Source organism: Siphateles boraxobius, unplaced genomic scaffold, assembly GCF_051911475.1.
Source record: "Siphateles boraxobius isolate OS27281-9 unplaced genomic scaffold, OSU_SipBor_1 121, whole genome shotgun sequence".
Classification (NCBI taxonomy): Eukaryota; Metazoa; Chordata; class Actinopteri; order Cypriniformes; family Leuciscidae; genus Siphateles; species Siphateles boraxobius.
Window position 1 is genome coordinate 487,501 of NW_027508724.1, and position 17,500 is coordinate 505,000.

General features: G+C 37.9%; 1 protein-coding gene across 1 annotated transcript in view; it reads left to right on the forward strand.

The window, feature by feature from the left end:
• Positions 1–17,500, forward strand: part of pigg (phosphatidylinositol glycan anchor biosynthesis class G (EMM blood group)) — an 87,411-nt gene that overhangs the window by 56,928 nt on the left and 12,983 nt on the right. Inside the window, exons 7-8 of the mRNA XM_077223751.1 lie at positions 2,102–2,319; positions 10,098–10,382. Of these exons, the coding sequence (XP_077079866.1) occupies positions 2,102–2,319; positions 10,098–10,382 (503 nt within the window). The remainder of the gene's footprint in view (positions 1–2,101; positions 2,320–10,097; positions 10,383–17,500) is intronic.

Sequence of the window (17,500 nt, forward strand, 5' to 3'; positions counted from 1 at the left end):
TTTCTTGGATGATATATCGCAAAACAAAAAGTAGTTATCACGACAGGCCTACTGATGATCTGTATTAGCCGGTAATGCTCAGTAATGACTCATTTACCACTGTTTTTCTCCGGGTTACAATGATCTCGGTTTATCAGCGTTGTGTCTGTAGGGTACACACACACACACACACACACACACACACACACACACACACACACACACACACACACACACACACACACACACACACACACACACACACACACACACACACACACACACACACAGAACGATTAAGATGCTTTATAGATGCTCAGGGAAAACCAAGAAATTTCAGATGCACTTATTGTAATCATGCATGATATTTTGGAAAGATAGTGTGTAAAACCACATGATATGATAAATATATATTGCCAAAAGTTCTCATATGGTGTTATATCTGGTTGATTTTCTAAAGTTGTGTCCCAAATGACGCATTTTAAACTATGCACTATGTACTCGACTGTGTAGTGTATGAGTTTTATAAGGTTATTTTTTCAGTGTCCTTAAAGTACCTGAATTTGATGTTTTGAAATTAAAGTCCTGGAAAACCCTTGCAAACAGCCATATTTATGAAAAGGTACTTGAATTTTTGAAAGACAATATATGTGAAATTAGTGTTTAAGTTTATCGATAAAACAATCTTTTCACACAAAATGAAGCTGCAGCCCGTCTGATATAGTCATTTCGCATGGCTATGAAAGTGATATTGCGCATTAATTCCCAAGTATATGATCCAGCTTTCATTTTTCAGGTCAATCATATTGAGAGGGGGGAGGGGGGGTCAGTTTGATATTGATATAATAAAGATATTGTTTGATTAGTGAGATCTCTGATTAAAGTCCTTAAAAACCAAAAGAGTAGTCCTTGAAAGTCCTGTAATTTCACTCCCACTGTTTACACTATAAAGTGCACTAGTACACGAATCGTACTTAAGTGTTTATCTGTGTGTGTGCGAATATTACAAACAACCCCATCGCACTACAGATTAAGAGTAATTTTTTTAGCTGCCATGGTGATTAATATTTAATTTTAAGGTTATTCATTTAGCATCCATTAGTAATTTAGCTCTCAAGCTAATTTGGCATAATATTCAATTACTTTATTAGTAATGAATTAGTTATGAAGTTATGAATATTAATTACTTTTTTGTGCATGCAAGCAGGCCAATTTTAAGTGCAAGCTTTTTGCATGTTATACAAGTATGCAAATCGAGATACGTGTGTGTGTGTGTGTGTGTGTGTGTGTGTTCATGGACATGTTCTGTGTGTTTTTGCAAAAGTATCTTTAAGTAATTCGGCTGTTGTATTGAAAGTCATTCATTTCATGCATGCAATCAGTGTGCATTAAGAGGCTTAATGAAGAAAGATGCAATTTTAAGTGGATGCTTTTAATATTCTATACATTAAGAATGCAAACCACGCATGCTTGGCCACTTCAATGCCAGCGGGTGTTTTGTTGTACATACTTAATGTGTGTCCTTGTGTTACTCTGGCTCAATACGCAGATCTTTTTTTTTTTTCTCCCCTCAAATATCTGTCATTAATGTATAGATATAAATGGATAATGTATAGATATGTTGTTACTCATGTATCTGAATGTGTGTCTCATAATCTCAGAATATCTTCCTCTCGCAGCATCTCTTCTCTTCTCTGATGATGTGGGCGGAGCAACCTGTCACTCACATGAGATCCACCAATAGCAAACCACAACCATCCAATCAATTCCCCACAGACAAAATCAAGCCCCGCCCACATTTGTTCTTGTTCCAGAAGCGTTTCACTCAGATATACGACACAATAGTCAAGAAAAGACGAGCACAACTTCTGTTTCATGTCAACTTGCTCAAAAAACTGTTTGTCTATGCCAGTAGTTGAGCTGAAAGATAGAAGATTCCTGTTTATGTCTAATGCATTTTAAACTGCTCTCACATAGCTTAGTCTGAGACCGTAGTGTGTGTGTCTGTTGTAAAACACCTGCTTCTCATGCAACAGCCTCTTCATAACCCACTGGATCGGTTTCAAAACATTACCAGCATTTTAATGCTCTCTCTCTCTCTCTCTCTCTCTCTCTCTCTCAGAGGACGGTTATGAGCAGTTTCGTGTGGCGGAGAAGTCTCACGGTAGCTGGATGAAGCTCTACATGGATGGAAACACATCGGAGGTCCTGAGCAACATGGGAAAGAAGGTCCTGAAACAGTATCGGGAGGCCCTGAAGGCCATGAGTTCAGCTCTGAGCAAACAGCTGGGCAAATACGACATGTACTCCATGATCATGGGCATGATCCTCATCCTGCAGGTCAGAGCCATGACTTCTGTGTACCATTACACCCCTAATATATATATACAATATATAGTAGTGTAACGATACCCTCATGTCCTACATATCACGATACTGAACTCATGATACGATATTACTGCGATACTCCAAGACATATAATAAAACTGTTGATTAAAATGCTAAATTTGATATTACATTGGTGTGTAAATGAATAAGCTTGGACTTGATGCTGGAAACCCAAAGCACAGGACAATAGAGACACCAGAATAAAAATATTCATAATTCTGAAGCTGAAAATACAGAATTATTGTAGACGAATATGCTTGATCTCTGTCACTGACTAGATATATTTAAAATAATGTCGGCCAATTTTTACTGGTAACATCAGACATTATCAAATATTCCCCCACTGCATTATTATACATTATATATAGTAGTTTAATGTAGTACTGACACTAAAACTTTTATAATAATATGGGATTTAATTTAAATTTTACATTTTTATTTTGGGTGAATTATCCACGATACTGTACATATTTTCACTATCCAAGATGCATCCTATATATATATATTAGGGATTTTTAAGTAAAATAAATAACAAAGTTCAGAGTAAAATATACTGTAAAACGTATCTTTATGCTCAGCAAGGCTGTTTCTATTAGATAATAAAAACAGTAAAAATTGTGAAATATTATTATAATGTAAATCAGCTGTTTTCTATGTGAATATATAGTAAAGTGTAATTTATTCCTGTGATTAAAACTGAATTTTCAGCATCATTACTCCAGTCTTCAGTGTCACATGATCCTTCAGAAATCACTATAATATGATGATTTGATGATTTTATTTAAATAAATTATATATTTAAATTAGCATTATATCCACCATTAGCCACTGAAAATATATGAGCACAACTAGTTTAAGGATTACAGAGGAATAAATTAGTATTTATATTTTGTATGAAGCCAATTTGTATACCATTTGTTAGATATTATTTTAATGTCTTTTTGATCTACTGTAAATATGTGGACAGATGTATTTCTCTGGTACCCGACTGTGCCTTACAGCTTTGCTTTTGTCGAATGAACAAGGTGTCTATATATATATATATATATATATTTCTATTTCGTACCTTTTCTCCAATCAAAAAGGATATTTCTCCCATTGACGGAGGATTATTGTCTGAGTTTGAAGGACTGCAGCCTCTCGTCTCCTTCACACTCTCACCCTGCCAACTCATTATGAGCTTAATTACTCCCTCTCTTCCCTCTAATTAACCATAAAGAGCTCGCACGCCCTCACAGCGGAGCTCAGATCACCAGAGCTCATTCCTTCAGCCTGATTTTACACGCTTTCTGTTTCCTAAAGTCAACACGGGATCAAAACTGACCCTGTTTGTTCTCCAAGTGTTTTTCTGCACGATTCATCAATACAATTCATCAATATGTGATAAACAACTGCGAGGAAACAGACTCATAGAAACAGCAGTTTAAATTGTGATATTTCACTATTTTTTCTTTTACTGTATTTTTGTGAAAATAAATGCAGCCTAGGTGAGCAGAAGGTACTTCTTTTTTCAAATTTAGACTTAGATCCCATATTATGCAATCCATCCATCCAATATTATATCTGTCCATACGGTCTAATTTGATTAGATTTGACAAATTTGCACTGCAGAATCTTATTGTGCATACATGTCAATGACAAAATATGAGAATCGTTTTCTTCTTCCATTTAAAAAGTTGATTGTGTTATTTAAAATGCGTGATTTTATAATATGGTTAACAGCCTTTTTTTATTTTAATTGTGACCTGAAAACTGTCTTTATTTTGTGATATTTCACTATATTTTGACAATTTTTGAGCAAATTGCTGAGCAGAAGAGACTTCTTTCAAATATTATCAACCCCAAACTGTTAAACGTTAGAGTATATCAGTAAAATCACGTCGAACTGATTACACAGGATTTCGCTAGTTGTAAGATCTAGACTAATCGATTTAGAAAATATATACTTATGCACATCCCATTTTAAGGCTTTAAGCTCTGAAAATACAAATCACTGGAGACTCCGCAAGTAAACCTCTCTTCCAATCCTCGTCGAGGAACTGAGACTGGGTTACTGGATGACCTCAAACCTCCTGACATTCGCCAGTCCTGCATCCCAGTGGACACTGTGTCCTTTAGATCTCACTGACCGGATGAGGGATCGACTGCTTGAAGACTGTAGTACTTCAGTAATGGATTGCACTTAGCAAATATAACCGTTGAACTGTGGCTGGAAAAGGTCTTTAGCTCACACACACACACACACACACACATACATAGTATATATCATTCCTGAAGATCTCATCTATTCCTGCCGGCCTGGAAAAGAACATCGCGACTTATTATTTTGTTATACTTATTTTATTATACAATGCACTGTCTCTTTAAGAACGGACACTCTTAAACGTATAAGTTTGTCGATTTTCAACTCGCTTTGTATTGTTACAATGTTGGTACAGTATATGAAAATGAACGTGTCACTTGGGCTGATTTTTCTTTTGACATTTTCTTTCATTTGTCGGCAAAAGTCTGCCAGATTGTGTTAAAACTCCACAGGGAAATTGATTTTTAATGATAACTCATAAACCTTTAATGTCAGCCGTTCTGTGAGGCTGTTAATCGATGAAATTTGCTGAAGCCATTCAGCTTGCATTATTTCAATTTAGTTTTATACAATGATAAAATTTTCAACAGCGGAATAAAAAAAAAAAAACTATATTACCCATGATTCTTCAGAGAAAATTCCACCAAACAAGCAAAACGTGCCAAAATAGCTCTTTAGCTCCACCCACTTCCAAGAAGCACTGCAATGACATAATTGAATGTCTCTCGACACTCAAAATAGTGAAATGTTTATATATATATATATATACATATTTTGCATTAAACTTAAAATATATTGTTTTATATATATATATATATATATATATATATATATATATATATATATATATATATATAAAATTAAAGAGTAGTTTTATATTCTCTGTAGTTTTCATTCGTCTTTTTGTCTGATTTTCAGATACTTTTTCCTTCAAATCAAAGTTTGTAATGTGATTCTCTCACACAATATTTTCCCATCAGAGAATGTTTCTGGTAATTGGCGGTCGAACGGTCTCTTTAAGCTCTGCTTGTGTAAAGTCTTCTTCTCTTGAGGTTAAGGGCATGAAATATGTAAGGGTTAATGCCCGACGAGGTGTCCATTGTCAGGTATTAATGGACGACGGCGAGGCGTGAACCGTCCGACGCGCAGCGGAGTCCATTAATACCTGACAATGGACGCCTCGAAGGGCATTAACCCGCTTATACCATGGTCACTTGCCAAATAACACATTTTTAAAACATTAGTTTATATTTTAAATAGTTTTACAATCGAAATCTAAAGTTTTTACAAACAATAACTTGGATTCCCTGGTTACGCCTGACGGTTTATTTAGCAACCGGAGATATATGTATAGTCCGCTCAGCTCGTAGAACCCTTCAGTTTAGCTAACTAGATGTTTGTTTTGATACAATAAATTGTAAACGGATACTTTGACTGCCTGTTGCTATGGTTACTCACAGCTGATGTAGCAGCGCATTTATTTATTAATTTCGAACGGTAAACAGTGAGTTTCACCAGAACTTGCTTGACTAGGTGTCCTCTATCCCTTTTTAATGGACACCCTGCAGCCAATCAGAATCGAGTATTCACCCCAGACCATGGTATAACATCATTTAGACTCGGTGTGTCTCCTGACGAACAACTGCACATCAGTTAATACAACACACACTCGCCGTGACATCTCCTGACACATACACTTCTCAAATCAATCTGTTCAAATGATTTTTCTTGAGTTTTGACTGAGGTCATGGAGAATGAAACCAAATTAATTAAGTCTGCTTTAATCTTTAATCTGTCTATCTAAAATATTAATCATCATCCATCCATCCCATATTATGCAATCTGTCCATCCATCATCCATCCATCCATCCATCCATTTATCTATCCATTTATCCCTCCATTCCATATTATGCAATCTGTCCATCCATCATCCATCCATCCATCCATCCATTTATCTATCCATTTATCCCTCCATCCCATATTATGCAATCTGTCCATCCATCATCCATCCATCCATCCATCCATCCATTTATCTATCCATTTATCCCTCCATCCCATATTATGCAATCTGTCCATCCATCATCCATCCATTCATCCATTTATCTATCCATTTATCCATCCATCCCATATGCAATCTGTCCATCCATTTATCCCATATTATGCAATCTGTCCATCCATCCATTTATCCCTCCATCCCATATTATGCAATCTGTCCATCCATCATCCATCCATCCATCCATTTATCTATCCATTTATCCATCCATCCCATATGCAATCTGTCCATCCATTTATCCCATATTATGCAATCTGTCCATCCATCCATTTATCCCTCCATCCCATATTATGCAATCTGTCCATCCATCATCCATCCATCCATCCATTTATCTATCCATTTATCCATCCATCCCATATGCAATCTGTCCATCCATTTATCCCATATTATGCAATCTGTCCATCCATCCATTTATCCCTCCATCCCATATTATGCAATCTGTCCATCCATCATCCATCCATCCATCCATTTATCTATCCATTTATCCATCCATCCCATATGCAATCTGTCCATCCATTTATCCCATATTATGCAATCTGTCCATCCATTTATCCCATATTATGCAATCTGTCCATCCATCCATTTATCTATCCATTTATCCATCCATCCATCCCATATTATGCAATCTGTCCATCCATCATCCATCCATCCATCCATTTATCTATCCATTTATCCATCCATCCCATATGCAATCTGTCCATCCATTTATCCCATATTATGCAATCTGTCCATCCATCCATTTATCTATCCATTTATCCATCCATCCATCCCATATTATGCAATCTGTCCATCCATTTATCCATCCATCCCATATTATGCATGTCTGTCCATTCATCCATCCATTTATCCATCCATCCATTTATCTATCCATTTATCCATCATCCCATATTATGCAATCTGTCCATCCATTTATCCATTCATCCCATATTATGCAATTTATCCATCCATCCATTTATTTATCCATTTATCCATCCATCCATCCCATATTATGCAATCTGTCCATCCATGTATCTATCCATCCATCCATCCATTTATCTATCCATTTATCCATCCATCCATCCAAGATTTTACTCATTTGTACCGCAGAATCTGATTTTGCATACATGTCAATGGCAAAATATGATACTCATTTTCTCCTTCCATTTTAAAAAGTTGATTTTGTTTTTTTAAAATGCATGATTATATAGTTAGCAGCTTTTTCTTTGTAGAATTGTGACCGAAGCTGTTTCTGAATCTAAATATAAGTTGCTAACAAGACTACAAATAGTGCTGACCACAAGAATCTGAGTTTACATGCTCGATCAATCGAACAACCGGTTTGCCAGCTTCACTCGGCATACTGGCAAAAGGTCCACGCCATAATGAAGCGCACCAATTAGCTTTAGTCACGGTGTTGGACAAAAGGTCAAAATAAACGAGGAGAGAGTTGTGAAAAAGAACCACAACATCTATTCCTTTCTGAGCCGCGTTCGAGGTCTCCAGAGCTTTCAGAAACACTGGGCAATTACTGGTGCTCTGTAATTTTTACACTGGCTGTGAGAAAAACACAGACGTTCAATTTGTATGGGATTGAAAAACACAAGGTACAGCTGTGAAACAAATCAACCTGACCTCCTCCTCCTCTGTGTCCAGACACCTGAAATACGCACAGTTAGCTCATAAAACTTCAAGACAAACATCAAGCCATTCTTTAGAATAACACTAATGCAATAATGCAACATGAACTAACAATGAAAAAAATACCTTTACAGCATTTACTCATCTTGGTTTATTTCTACGTGCACTACAGTTCAAAATAAATGAATACTTTTATTCAGAAAGGATGCATTAATCTAAGACATTTATAATGTTACAATATTTCTATTTCAAATAAATGCGGTTCTTTTGAACTTTTCTTATTAATCAAATAAAAAATGTATCAGTTTCCACACAATTATGAAGCAGCACAACCGTTTTCAACATTGATAATAATCATAAATGTTTCTTGAGCATCAAATCATCATATTATAGTGATTTCTGACACTGAAGACTGGAGTAATGATGCTGAAAATTCAGCTTTGATCACAGGAATAAATTACACTTTATTATATATTCACATAGAAAACAGCTGTTTTAAATATACTATTTCACTGTTTTTACAGTGCATTTTCACTATATTTTTGCAGTTTCTTTCAGCTGGATTATTTTTCTGTCCTGTTTTCCGGCCTCCTGCTGAATCTAGTTTCCACAAGCTTTTATCTCAGACGAGTGGCAGTTTGTGTCTTTTCTCCGTTAAATATTAACGGCGCTGATTCTGACCCTCTGAGCTCGACTTTGAGAGAGAAACTGTTTTGAGGTTTTGTTTTTTTATGTCACTTTTTCACAGCGCAAATGTAACATCCCGTAGAGATGTCAGATGTCAGGTTTAAAGCCAGCGTTTGATTGTCGGAGTGTGTCACATCAGTGTGTGTCGAGCTGATCATCAGCTGATTGAGACTTCCTTATGACACTTAAAGTATTAAAAACGTCTAAATTCCACACGAGTCTTTCTTTAGGGTTGTTTATGAATACATGTCATGATGTCGCTGGAGACAAACCCCATCATTAATTTCCCATGAGCCTCATTGTTGTGCGACCCACGCTTAGTGGTGGAACGCATCACAAAATTCACGGTTCGGATCATTTACGTTTTTTGAGACGCATACCGGTATGTAGAAATGAAAACCAACTCATAGTCTATAGTATAGAGCAATGGTTCCCAACCTTTTTTTGTCTGAGAACCCCTTTTTCCCAATAAAATATTTTAGGGCCCCCTTCACATTTAATGATATTGTCGCTCTTGTAAGCTTGCAGCAAGGATGTCAAAATGTTTTGTTTTTTAACAAACAGTATGTTTATTACTATAACCAGATATGTTTATGCACAAATAATAGCGTATAATATTGAAAATACTGTAACAAAAACATCAATAGGCCGTTTGTAATTTAAAAACGTAAACCTAGGAGTAGCCTACTAATTGGCCCTATTTGAAATGCAATAACAACAATATCAGTATTCACACTGGTGTGTAAGGAAAAAATTATTAATATAGGGTATTACAAAATGACTGGTGTCTGGGACCTCGTTGAAAACCCATTTTTTAATCAGCCAGGTGATCGTGAATAAAATTAGCTAATGTAATATGATCGTTTGGCGCTCCAGTGATTGATAAACATGCGTCTATTAACAGAATAATGTGTCCTACGGAAGAACATTGTAGCCGGATCTACTTCTCTCTGTTTACGTACGACCCAAACCAGTGTAAAATAGTCGCAATATAAACACTTATTATAGGTGTACCATAGTGACTCAAGATAAGACAAAAACACAGTTTGGAATATGGATTCATGATGTACTGACTCATTATATAAATGTTGTAAATTTTGAACACAAACAAAGTTACGGACTGCTGCTTAATGCTCACTGTTCAACACTTTTCAAAATATGACGCGACCCCCCCAAAGAGCTCGCTGACGCCCCCTTGTGGGCCGAGACCCCCCCCCCGTTGGGAACCGCTGGCGTAGAGGTCCGACGCAGAAGTGTAAATCGTCCTGAAAGCTGGCTGTGTCTCTGCAGGTGCTGTTCCTGCTGGTGTTGGCGATGCCGGAGGCGTTGAGCAGGGATGCGGCGGTGGACATCCCGTTAGCCTCGTCTCTGCTCTCGCTGCCCTTCTGTCTGCTGTGTGTGCTGGGATCGGCTCTTCATGTGCTGGTGTGCACCTCGGCCGGCGGCTCGTGTTACCTGTGCTCTCTGCCCTGGCTCCTGGTGTTCAGCGTGATCCTCGTCTCCTCCGCGCTCATGTGTGCTCTCGCTGCCATGGCCATGAGGAGGAGTCCGGCCGGCAACAGGACCCCTGCTAAGGTGAGTGGAAAGAGGAACGTTTCTGCGGGACTAACATCACCAAGTGTCTGCCATTGTACATGAGGCAGAATTGCGTGTTATAAAATTGCGTGTTATAAAAGTCAGAATTGCGTGTTATAAAAGTCAGAATTGCGTGTTATAAAATTGCGCGTTATAAAAGTCAGAATTGCGTGTTATAAAAGTCAGAATTGCGTGTTATAAAATTGCGTGATATAAAGGCAGAATTGCGTGTTATAAAGTCAGAATTGCGTGTTATAAAGTTGCGTGTTATAAAGTCAGAATTACGTGTTATAAAATTATAACACGTAATGTATAAACGTATAAAACGTATAGAAACGTATACGTAGAAACGTATAAAATTGCATTTTATAAAGTCAGAAGTGCGTGTTATAAAAGTCAGAATTGAGTGTTATAAAATTGCGTTATAAAATTGCGTGTTAAAAAGTCAGAATTGCGTGTTATAAAATTGCGTGTTAAAAAGTCAGAATTGCATGTTATAAAGTCAGAATTGCGTGTTATAAAGTCAGAATTGCATGTTATAAAGTCAGAATTGCATGTTATAAAGTCAGAATTGCGTGTTATAAAGTCAGAATTGCATGTTATAAAGTCAGAATTGCGTGTTATAAAATTGCGTGTTATAAAAGTCAGAATTGCGTGTTATAAAATTGCGTGTTATAAAGTCAATTGCATGTTATAAAGTCAGAATTACGTGTTATAAAGTCAGAATTGCATGTTATAAAGTCAGAATTGCGTGTTATAAAGTCAGAATTGCATGTTATAAAGTCAGAATTGCGTGTTATAAAAGTCAGAATTGCGTTTTATAAAATTGCGCGTTATAAAAGTCAGAATTGCGTGTTATAAAAGTCAGAATTGCGTGTTATAAAAGTCAGAATTGCGTGTTATAAAAGTCAGAATTGCGCGTTATAAAAGTCAGAATTGCGTGTTATAAAAGTCAGAATTGCGTGTTATAAAATTGCGTGATATAAGGCAGAATTGCGTGTTATAAAGTCAGAATTGCGTGTTATAAAGTTGCGTGTTATAAAGTCAGAATTACGTGTTATAAAATTATAACACGTAATGTATAAACGTATAAAACGTATAGAAACGTATACGTAGAAACGTATAAAATTGCATTTTATAAAGTCAGAAGTGCGTGTTATAAAAGTCAGAATTGAGTGTTATAAAATTGCGTTATAAAATTGCGTGTTAAAAAGTCAGAATTGCGTGTTATAAAATTGCGTGTTATAAAGTCAGAATTGCATGTTATAAAGTCAGAATTGCGTGTTATAAAGTCAGAATTGCATGTTATAAAGTCAGAATTGCGTGTTATAAAATTGCGTGTTATAAAGTCAGAATTGCATGTTATAAAAGTCAAAATTGCGTGTTATAAAATTGCGTGTTATAAAGTCAGAATTGCATGTTATAGTCAGAATTGCGTGTTATAAAATTGCGTGTTATAAAAGTCAGAATTGCGTGTTATAAAATTGCGTGTTATAAAATTGCGTGTTATAAAGTCAGAATTGCGTGTTATAAAGTTGCCTGTTATAAATTATAACACGTAACGTATAAATGTGACGATCTGCGGCTGGAGTGCCCGCTTGAGCCTCTGGAGGGCACTCTTTCCTAGTTTATTGTTTCCATTATGTTTCACCCTGGACTGATTATGGTTTATTTGTTGCACCTGTTTTAGATTGAGCGTCCCTGATTTAAGCCTGAGTTTTCCCTTTGTTCAGGGCTCAGTATTGTAAGTGTTTGTATGTGTCTGACTGCATTACCTAGCCTTGTTCCAGTTTCCTTATATTCTAGTGTTTCGGTTCCTTGATTATCTGCCTGTTCCCGGTTTCCCGTTTGCCTTATCCCTGCACGGATTTGATGTTTGTTTGGACTGCTTACCTGGTTTTGACCCCTGCCTGTTTCCTTGTACCTGTCTCTGGATTCTCCTCTTAATAAAGCCCGCGTTTGGATCACCTCTGTCCATGTTCCATGTGCAGTTTCATGACAGAATACTGAGCCACAACTGATCCAGCGGCTGAGAGGAACACTGACCTCGATATGGATCCCACAGCGCAGATCGTAAGCCTCCGTCAAGGAGAACGTCCTCTCAAGGTTTTTGTGACAGATTTTTTGAAGCTCTCTCGTCAGTCCTACTTGAATGATTTCTGTTTGATGATGCTCTTTCGGGGAGGACTGTCTGAACCGCTCGGCTCTGCTATACCATTTCCGTGTTCAAGCTGGACTCTAACCCAATATATTGACCTGGCCCTTTCCATGAGCGGTTCGGCTTTTACTGTGGATTTTTTGAAACTTTTGCTTCACAAAGGACCCGACGATTCGCCACTTTACAAGGTACCCACTGAATCCACGCATCAATTGTCTCCCGGTGAACCAGCGCATCACACGTGCTCCGCCGAGTTTGCGCTACATGAAAGCCCAGTTGAACCAGCGCTTCGTAAAGGGTCCGCCGTATCCACGCAACATGTGAATCCCGACGTTACAACACTTCACGTAAGCTCCGTTATATTCCTGCGTCAAGAGTTTTCTACTGAGTCTGAGCGCGTGCTAGCTGAATCAAGTGAATCAAGTGCCGAGTCAAGTGCCGCCGATTCAAGTGAGTCAAGTGCCGCCGAGTCAAGTGAGTCAAGTGCCGCCGAGTCAAGTGAGTCAAGTGCCGCCGAGTCAAGTGAGTCAAGTGCCGCCGAGTCAAGTGAGTCAAGTGCCGCCGAGTCAAGTGAGTCAAGTGCCGCCGAGTCAAGTGCCGCCGAGTCAAGTGCGTCAAGTGCGTCAAGTGAGTCAAGTCCCGAGTCGAGTGAATCTAGTACCAAGTCGAGTGAATCAAATGAGTCGAGCCAAATGAGTGAATCCAGTCAAGTCAGTGTATCAAGCCCAGTGACTCGCCGTCGCAGGAGGAGGAGGACTCGTTTGGTTCGCCAGGCTCCGGTGGGTGTTCCCAGACTCCTCGCCCTGCCGGCCCCGCCTCTGCGCCTCGCCCTGCCGGCCCCGCCTCTGCGCCTCGCCTTACCTGCGCCTCTCAAGCTTCGGGAGCCTTTTCCAGTAGCGGTTTCCAGCCCGGAGGCTTTAGCTTTCAATTTCCCCATGAACTTTTTGGGGGGGGGCAATAGGTACCCTAAGAGGGCCATGGAGGTGGCATCTACGTGGACCCTTGCACTACCACCTACACCTGAGAGGGTCATGGAGGTGGTGCCTACATGGACCTTTGCACAACCACCTTCGCCTGAGTTTACCATGTCACTGGTCCTGTCCAGCCCTGTGCTCCCCACGTCTTGGTCCCCTGTTAAGTGTCCTCTGCCCTGGTCCTGTGTTATGTGTACTCTGTCCTGTTCACCTGTCACTTATGCTCCAGCCTGTCTTCCTGCCAAGCATGCTCCGCCCTGGCTACTTGCGGAGCGTGCCTCCCCGTGGTCTCTTGCCCTGCTCTGGTCTCCAGGCCCCAGGTCTCTCCATGGGCCTGGCCCCCTGCCTCTCCACGGGCCTGGCCCTCCATCCCATCCCCCGTCGACCTCCCTCCGGAGCTCTTAGGAGCGTCTGGAAGCCGCTCCTTAGAGGGGGGGTTATGTGACGATCTGCGGCTGGAGTGCCCGCTTGAGCCTCTGGAGGGCACTCTTTCCTAGTTTATTGTTTCCATTATGTTTCACCCTGGACTGATTATGGTTTATTTGTTGCACCTGTTTTAGATTGAGCGTCCCTGATTTAAGCCTGAGTTTTCCCTTTGTTCAGGGCTCAGTATTGTAAGTGTTTGTATGTGTCTGACTGCATTACCTAGCCTTGTTCCAGTTTCCTTATATTCTAGTGTTTCGGTTCCTTGATTATCTGCCTGTTCCCGGTTTCCCGTTTGCCTTATCCCTGCACGGATTTGATGTTTGTTTGGACTGCTTACCTGGTTTTGACCCCTGCCTGTTTCCTTGTACCTGTCTCTGGATTCTCCTCTTAATAAAGCCCGCGTTTGGATCACCTCTGTCCATGTTCCATGTGCAGTTTCATGACAATAAAAGTATAGAAACGTATACGTAGAAACGTATAAAATTGCATTTTATAAAGTCAGAATTGCGTGTTATAAGTCAGAATTGCGTGTTATAAAATTGCGTTATAAAATTGCGTGTTATAAAGTCAGAATTGCGTGTTATAAAATTGCGTGTTATGAAGTCAGAATTGCGTTTTATAAAAGTCAGAATTGCGTGTTATAAAATTACTTGTTATATAGTCAGAATTGCGTGTCATAAAATTGCGTGTTATAAAGTCAGAATTGCGTGTTATAAAATTGCTTGTCATGAAGTCAGAATTGCGTGTTATAAAATTGCTTGTCATGAAGTCAGAATTGCGTGTAGAATTGCGTGTTATAAAATTGCTTGTCATGAAGTCAGAATTGCGTGTTATAAAATTGCGTGTTATAAAGTCAGAATTGCGTGTTATAAAATTGCTTGTCATAAAGTCAGAATTGCGTGTTATAAAATTGCTTGTCATAAAGTCAGAATTGCGTGTTATAAAATTGCGTGTTATAAAGTCAGAATTGCGTGTTATAAAATTGCGTGTTATAAAGTCAGGATTGCGTGTTAAAAAAAATAAGAATTGCGTGTTATAAAATTGCTTGTGATAAAGTCAGAATTGCATGTTATAAAATTGCGTGTTATAAAGTCAGAATTGCGTGTTATAAAATTGCATGTTATAAAGTCAGCGTGTTATAAAAGTCAGAATTGCGTGTTATAAAATTGCGTTATGAAGTCAGAATTGCGTGTTATAAAATTGCGTGTTATAAAGTCAGAATTGCGTGTTATAAAATTGCATGTTATAAAGTCAGCGTGTTATAAAAGTCAGAATTGCGTGTTATAAAAGTCAGAATTGCGTGTTATAAAAGTCAGAATTGCGTGTTATAAAAGTCAGAATTGCGCGTTATAAAAGTCAGAATTGCGTGTTATAAAAGTCAGAATTGCGTGTTATAAAATTGCGTTATGAAGTCAGAATTGCGTGTTATAAAATTGCGTGTTATAAAAGTCAGAATTGCTTGTCATAAAATTGCGTGTTATAAAGTCAGCGTGTTATAAAAGTCAGAATTGCGTGTTATAAAATTGCATTATGAAGTCAGAATTGCGTGTTATAAAATTGCGTTATGAAGTCAGAATTGCGTGTTATAAAATTGCTAGTCATAAAGTCAGAATTGCATGTTATAAAATTGCGTGTTATAAAGTCAGAATTGCGTGTTATAAAATTGCATTATAAAGTCAGAATTGCGTGTTATAAAATTACGTGTTATAAAGTCAGAATTGCGTGTTATAAAGTCAGAATTGCGTGTTATAAAATTGCGTTATAAAGTCTAAATTGCGTGTTATAAAATTGCGTGTTATAAAGTCAGAATTGCTTGTTATAAAGTCAGAATTGCGTGTTATAAAGTCAGAATTGCGTTATAAAGTCAGAATTGCGTGTTATAAGTCAGAATTGCCTGTTATGAAATTGCGTTATAAAGTCAGAATTGCGTGTTATGAAATTGCGTTATAAAGTCAGAATTGCGTGTCAAAAAATTGCTTGTTATAAAGTCAGAATTACTCTTAAATGTACTTTTAATGATCAATGGTTGAAGGGTGAGTAGATTAATGTAATGTCATTGTACACAGTTTAAAATATATATATTATTGCGTCCATAGAGCTAGTCTTTCACTGATTGTTTACAGCTTAACGGAAGTTACACCAATAATTCGCGCAAAGCATCATGGGGCGCAGGAATAATGTGGATAATCCACTTGATCTGAGATAATGTCCTCAGACGATGGAGAAAGTGTCCGAGTCTTCAGCCGTGTCGGGCGGCTCAAACAAACAGCCGTGTTTTGCCATCTTGTTTACACTCTTCAGAGAAGTCAACCTGTGAACGTCTGTCTTGTAGTGCTCTCTACACATTAGGCTGTGAAGGTTTGTGCACTTCAGACGCCTCACACACCGCAGCTTCATGTCTCTGGAGGCCCGAGTCTCAGAGACACCAGAAACAAGATTTATCCTCCAGTTTATCGAAGGATGATTCACACAAGTCTATTTTAGGTGTATTGGCTTTGTGTTTTTCCTCATGTGTGAACAGAACCTGATGTCAAAAGATGGCTTTGTAAATAAATAAGCCTTCTTAACCCTTTTGCTTCATTTATAAAAAAGTTACACAAGGTCCATAGAGGACAAAAATGTCCATGTCATAAAAACTTGAAGCTTGGGAGCACAACTTAATTTTGGTATCATTTTAAAGAAGACCCTTGGCAGATTATTGCGAAGTAAAAAAAAAAAAAAAATGAATAAGAAAATCCAAAAAAAGTTATATAGGTTTAAGTTTATGAAAATGTATTCATGAACATTATTTTATATAAAATATATATTTTATAAAACAAGTTGAACTCTAAAATGGCTAGAAAATCATAAATATAAATAAGTCGTGTTCCAAATTTGAGGTTGATATCTCAAAAAATGAGCTTTCAGTGAGATTATGTTTGGGCGCAGTAACAGATTTTCCTCATTGGTTTCCAGCAAAACTAAAAAATTACTGGTGCACACAGTGATTGGATTAGTTTTTCCTCTCTCAATATTACAAACACACAAATGCATCCATTTTTTTATTTTATAACACACATACCAACCACAATCCTGACATCCAAACCAACACACCAACACAAATAACGTTGCACAATTTATCCAACTGGCTCTATAATATGCCGAAGCAGAAAACAGGAATAAAGCGAGTATCTGCTTTATAGACCAAACCTGGAAAAATGGCACCCTCTGATAAAAAATAGTAAAAAATTTAATTTTGAAGCCTTGCCAACAGAATGAAAGCCTCTTAACAAAGATTGCATCATTTTATACTTAAATGGCCCTGGGATAAAAAAAATTGCAGTTTATATGGGTTTCAATGGGCCATTTTTGTCCTAAAGGCGCTGAGTGGGAGTATTTTGTGTAACTAGTGCAAAAAATATATTTTTAAGGAAATAGCGGTGAAATAGTGAAATTACAATAAAAATAAACACCTGTGCCAAATTTTATGCAGTTAGCATTAACACAGGCAAAGTGATCAAAAAAACTAAAACACTGAAAAGGCCAAAAATGTCCCTAAGGAGGCACAGAAGTCAGCATGA